The following is a 6,000-nucleotide window of genomic DNA, read 5'->3' on the forward strand; positions in this document are numbered from 1 at the left end:
TAAACTATGTTTATCAAGAAATTTGATCTTAGAGTTACTTAAGCACCCTAATGTTATTATACGAGTGTAGTATTAAGGGAGAAAAAAAACATAATAATAACAGTGTAGAGTGCTTTCCAATCTAAGAAAATTATTAACTTTTCCACAATTGATGAATCAAACATTCCAACTTCAAAGGATAATGTGTGTAACATAGTACCTAAATGCTTAAGATAAAGTCATATATATAGAGCACTAATGAATATTAATATAACTTATCTGAATATAAAACAGGGTTGAAAAACAAGATAAATAATGCTCTATGCTTATAGTGTTTCAATATGATGATATCCCAATGATGGTAATTGAAGTATGTCATTTTGTTAATACAATAATTGCATTATTATGAGTATATGTTAAACAAGTATAAGCTAAGTGAACTCTTTCAACTCTCCCACATTATTTGTTTATAAAATGATATTAGCATCCATTATTGGCAAGCTCTTAAGTCTTATCCACACACCAATTATTATATCCATTATAACCCTCTCAGTCCACCAAATCATGAAGCCGATATATATTCTAATCTTCACTGGTTTTCATGCAACCTTAAAGTATATTGTATTGTAAATCACAACTACCAGTTGAAAAACAGAACATGTAATTTTGTTTCTATACATTAATTGGGACTATATGTAAAATCAAAGACAAACAAAATTAAATGAAACTACATAGAAGATAGATCAAGGTGACTAATAACTCTCTATAAGGCTATATATTACACAATATTATACTGATCCCCACCCGTTTGTATTTGTAGCATCTTAATTATAACCGTGGCTTCAATCAACACTTGAATTTGATCTTGAAACAGATATGTTTTATTTAACACCCTTTGGACCAAAAGTTGCAACAGCATCAGCCACTGTGAGAAATATTTTATCTTCTCCAATTAGATCTGTAAGCTTGGATGCATGGAGCTTCTCTATTACAACTGGCCCCGGATTCGCCAATATAAGCTGTTTATATAAACACACATGATACATGAACATGATCAATACAATCACAATTGTTTTGTACATGACATCAATATTATTATTGTTGTGATATTATTATCATTATACCTGAACTTCTCTTTTCTGAAGGGTCTTGTATAATTCTTCAAAGGCATGGATGCCACTTGTGTCAATATCAGTAACAGCTGCAACATGACAAGGTCAATTATAATCAAGTTCGTGCATCAGAATTACTATCATTAATAATGACTTGTTGGTAGAAAGAAAGTCTTACGTGACATTTCAACAATGAGATTCTGTATTCCCGGTAATTCACTTTCTGTCCTTTGAGATTCTTCTTCAATCAACCATCTCAATATTCTGCCAAAAAAAAAAAAGAGAAGAATTAATTGACTTATTCATAGTGCACAATTACATTAATTAAAGTCAAACCACCCTAAAACTAATAAAACTATCATCACATTATTGATTGATACAGTCCACGATTATCATATTAGCAACTAATTTTTACCACTTTAAATTATGATACAAACAATAATAGAGCATAAGTGGACAAGATCATAACTAATTAAAGAATGATCTTTAAAAATACAACCCCATCAAGTTAAAAGTATCTATAAATTTACCTCTCCTTGATATAGTTGGAATTTGAGAAGTAGATAGCAGAGTCAATCCTGATAATGAGCATGCCAGGAATCTGTGCTGCTTTGGGGTATTGCTGGATGTTCCTATAAACAGTAGTCCCCGGAAGCTTACCAAGAACTGCAGTTCTTGGCCTTGTCACTTGTAAAAGTATCTTGGCAAATGAAATTGCCACCTTCATAAACAAAATGAGATTAGCTTAAAACACTACTGAGATGAGATGCAAGAAAGCCATAAATAGATATCTTTTGAATAGATTAGTATCTGCATTGTACCGCGATTAGAAGGCCAATCTCAACACTCTTGAAGATGACACCAAAGAATGCTCCCATGCAAGCAACAAAATCGAATTTGTCAATCTTCCAGAGCAGAACCATTGCCTCAATGTTCACCAGGTTTACAACAGCAGCTATTATAATAGAAGCAAGAACTGCATTTGGAGTGTACTTAAAAAGTGGTGTGAGGACCAACAGAGTTAGTAACACAACAATGGACATCACAATGTTTGATACAGCAGTTTGACAACCAGCCATGAAGTTCACTGCTGACCGAGAAAAAGATCCTGTTGTCACATAGCATGATGTCAAAGAACCAACAATGTTCATTGTTCCCATTGCCACCATTTCTTTGTTGCCATCAAGTGAATAATCTTTCATTGCAGCAAATGTTCTCCCAATTGCTACAGCTTCCTGAAGTAGTTTAAAGAATTCGGCATAAGTGCCTAGCAGATTTAATGCGTTCTCTAGAAACATCTTATATTAAATATAAAAAATGGTATGTGGATTGAGGAATCAGCTTCAGAATTTTCTTACCGTAAGTGCAACCATGCCAGATACAATACCAACTCTAACACCAGCGCCTAGATATTTTCCACTGAAAAAGATTTCGTTAGCTGATGATGGATTCACACCACTCTTGATATGCTTCACCTGAAGAAGTATCATATAAATACTTTGATTAAAGTTTTCAACTTCAGAGGAAGTATATTCAATCAAGATTATCATCATGGTACTTACAATTGATACGCCTCTTTTGTCTGCTCTGGTAATGTACACAAAAAATGTAGACACTACAACAGAGATCATAGGAGAAATTGCAGATACCCAAAAGAGTTTCTTGTTTCTTTTAGCCTGTTATCACAATATAACAGTTATTCAAGTTGTAAAAAGGAATAAACTATGTGCTAAGCACTGTTGTTTAATTTTAATATTTATAAAAAGTAACTTTTAGCTGCTAGTGCACTTTTATTATGGTCCCCATGACCTATTAGACATGCTATTTATGTAATACTTTTCTTTAAAAATTATTATTATAACTTTGATCAAAGTGACAATCATTTTGTATTTTGACATGGTAAATTAGAGGAAGGGAGGAAAAATATTGGATTCTTACAATATACTTCGTTATAAGAAGGAAGATTAAGAATGATAGTCCAATGAGTATAGTCTCCCAATTCCACTGTAAGCAGAAATTAAGAAAACAAATATTATTTATGAGCTTTTTCATCCTCTAAATATACTAAAACATATATAAATATAAAGCAAGATGAAAAGATTTACCCCATGGTGCACATTACTCCAAACCGAATGCAATACAGAAACAATATCAGTTTTTGTAGTGAAGTTCTTTATGCCAAGCAGACCTTTAAGCTGTTGCATTGCAATAGTAATGGCAGCTCCAGCCATGAAGCCCACAATGGCAGCATGAGATAGAAAATCTATCAAGAAACCAAGCCTACAATAACCATTCATGAATGCATAATACTTTAGGCAAAGCACCACCAAAAAGGACAATGCATATATGAATGAAAATGAACCTTTTGCATAGTTAAGTCCTATCTAGTACTGTATGTACCTGCAAACTCCAAGTGCCAATTGAGTGACTCCTGCAAAGAAGGTAGCAGTGAATGCAAGGCGCACGTAATCATGGCTTTTGGTGTCACTGATCTCACTAGAAAGCAAACTCCCAAGCAAGAGGGACACCACAGCTACAGGTCCTATCGCAATATCTCTTGAGGTTCCCATGAAAGCATACACCAGAGGTGCCACAAAACTTGAGTCTGCAAAAAAGGTAATATTAATTAGCAGAAGAAATTAATTACTTAGAAATAAGAACTTATCAATTATCATCATGATACTCACATAATCCATACCAAGGATCCAAATATGCAAGCTTCGCATATGCAAGGTCCTGTTATAATAAACACAATCAGCAACAAAGTGGTGACTACATGTTAAAAAAAATTATGTATTTAGACACGTATACCATCGTATCTGGACATACCGTATGTCTAAATACATTAGTTTTCTGGAATAAAATTAACTTCACGTGAAAATGATAGTTGAGATCCATTAAAGATGTTAATTCATCTGGCATTTCTCACCTATCATCTTGGCGTACGTACCTGAGGAATGCAAAGACTTGCAATGGTGAGTCCGGAAACGAAATCGCCTCTGAATTTCTTGAGGTTGTAATCTCTTCCCCATTCAAGAATGGGGAAGAGAGATTGGAGAGCGAGAACGAACTTTCTAGATCCAGATTGGTCCTTGAACTTGTGAAAGGGCTTGTCAGCGAAGAAAGTCTCCATGAGAGAATGCTTGATCTCTTGGAAGAGTGGCTGCTTAGGAGGAGTTCCAACTCTGTGCATATATGGCAGATCAGTAACAACAGCATCATCTCCTCCTCCATGTCTACGTGAAGAAGAATCGCTTCTTGTTTCTGCTATAACTTCCGCCATAGCATCATCACTCACACGCTGACTCATTGAATATTAATCCCCACACAACACGATAGCCTGCAAAAAAATAATTCAAAGATCCGCATACACTGCAATTATCAGCATGCAGAAAAATGGAAAAAGAAATTGCATAGTAGTAGTGCAACGCCCTATTTTAGAGTCAACAGCTCCAAAACTTAATTAAGCAAATAATAATTCATATTTTATCTAATTAATGTGGTTTATTAGCTTAATTAATTAAGGGAAAAGAGTATATATGGAATGTACCAAATGGTGTTGTGTGAATGAAGAAGGCAAGGAACGTGGTGTGTTGTGTTTGGGGGCAAAGTTTATGGTTTATATAGAGTCAGAACTCAGAAAGTAGAAGGAGGTGTTGAATGTTGATGATGGAGACTATCAACACTTCTTGAATGTGAATGTGATGTTAGGCAAATTGCTCATAAAGTCAACCATAACCTTGTTCATATATATAGATTTATAAGATCAGTTTATTATGTCTTAATTTAGAGGATGACGGTAAGAGATTCTATCGATACATAATTTAGTGAAATAAAAATAGTATTTTTTCTGTTTTAAAATTTATGTTGTTTTGACTTTTTTTAATACATTAACAATTTTATGTATTTAGATACAAAATAAGTTTAGATACATTCATTTTTTAATGTACAAAAAAATTATCACAATAATAGTTTAAAACAGAATGAATATTTTTTTTAAAATATTTTTTAGATAAATATATACTATTGTTATTTTAGAAGATCTTTATTATTCAAATTTAAATTGCATAAGCAACTCTGTGTTTTAGTTTTAAACTGTTTATTCCTCTCTATACATCCATATATAAATATTTCTATGCAGAAATTTGTATTCAGGATCAAACTATCAATTAATTATTCTTTTCCTTTTAAAGTTCTTATTTTGCATTTATCCGTAATTAATAAATATATTAATCATAGTTTAATACAATAAAAGAATATAGTTGAAACAAATTAATTTTTTTATTAAAAGTTTAGAAGATTATTATGAATGAAGAAAGTACTGGTAACAAGAATCCTCACTTAGTCAAATGACAAAAGAGAATTTTGGTTATGATATCATAAAACTAATCAACTTTGATCTTTATAGTTTATATTAAATAAAGATTTTGCATACAATAAGTGACACCTAGATAAGCTTAATTATTGTCGTTGACCAAAGTAATTAACAATTTGTGTTTATTAAAATATTAAAACATTACTCAGACACAGTTGTGTGTGGTGTGTGTTTATGTAGAAATGTTATACGTATATTAAAATTACAGCAATGCTAGGAGCAGTAATTTTAGTATTTTGTAATTATCAATTCATCATTAATAGTGTTTTTAATGGTATGAAATTATATTTAATGGTAAAAAATTACTCACTTTTTTTTTATGGTTAAGTGCTGGCCAGAAAACACAAAAATTACTGGTTCCCTAGACTTTTTCTTAAAATTAACCATTAAATTCAGTTATTAATATATTTGTATATAAATATTTGTGTGATTTAATTTATTTTTAATATATATTTATATTTTAACATATATTTTATATTAGTGACTACTTTTAGTAACTAATTTTAATGTAGTCATAACATAGTTGAAGTTTAT

General features: G+C 31.7%; 1 protein-coding gene across 1 annotated transcript; it reads right to left on the minus strand.

Annotated features, from left to right (window-relative positions):
- LOC107624168 (high affinity sulfate transporter 2) lies at positions 558-4,799 on the minus strand. Its single transcript, XM_016326642.2, has 13 exons — positions 4,640-4,799; positions 4,042-4,430; positions 3,779-3,827; positions 3,492-3,696; positions 3,197-3,371; positions 3,030-3,095; positions 2,654-2,767; positions 2,450-2,566; positions 1,913-2,326; positions 1,622-1,812; positions 1,270-1,355; positions 1,104-1,180; positions 558-998 (listed from the first exon to the last, which is right to left on the minus strand). The coding sequence occupies exons 2-13, from the start codon at positions 4,399-4,401 to the stop codon at positions 861-863; spliced, it is 1,992 nt and encodes a 663-aa protein (XP_016182128.1). The 5' UTR covers positions 4,402-4,430; positions 4,640-4,799; the 3' UTR covers positions 558-860.

This window comes from Arachis ipaensis, chromosome B10 (assembly GCF_000816755.2).
Source record: "Arachis ipaensis cultivar K30076 chromosome B10, Araip1.1, whole genome shotgun sequence".
Lineage (NCBI taxonomy): Eukaryota > Viridiplantae > Streptophyta > Magnoliopsida > Fabales > Fabaceae > Arachis > Arachis ipaensis.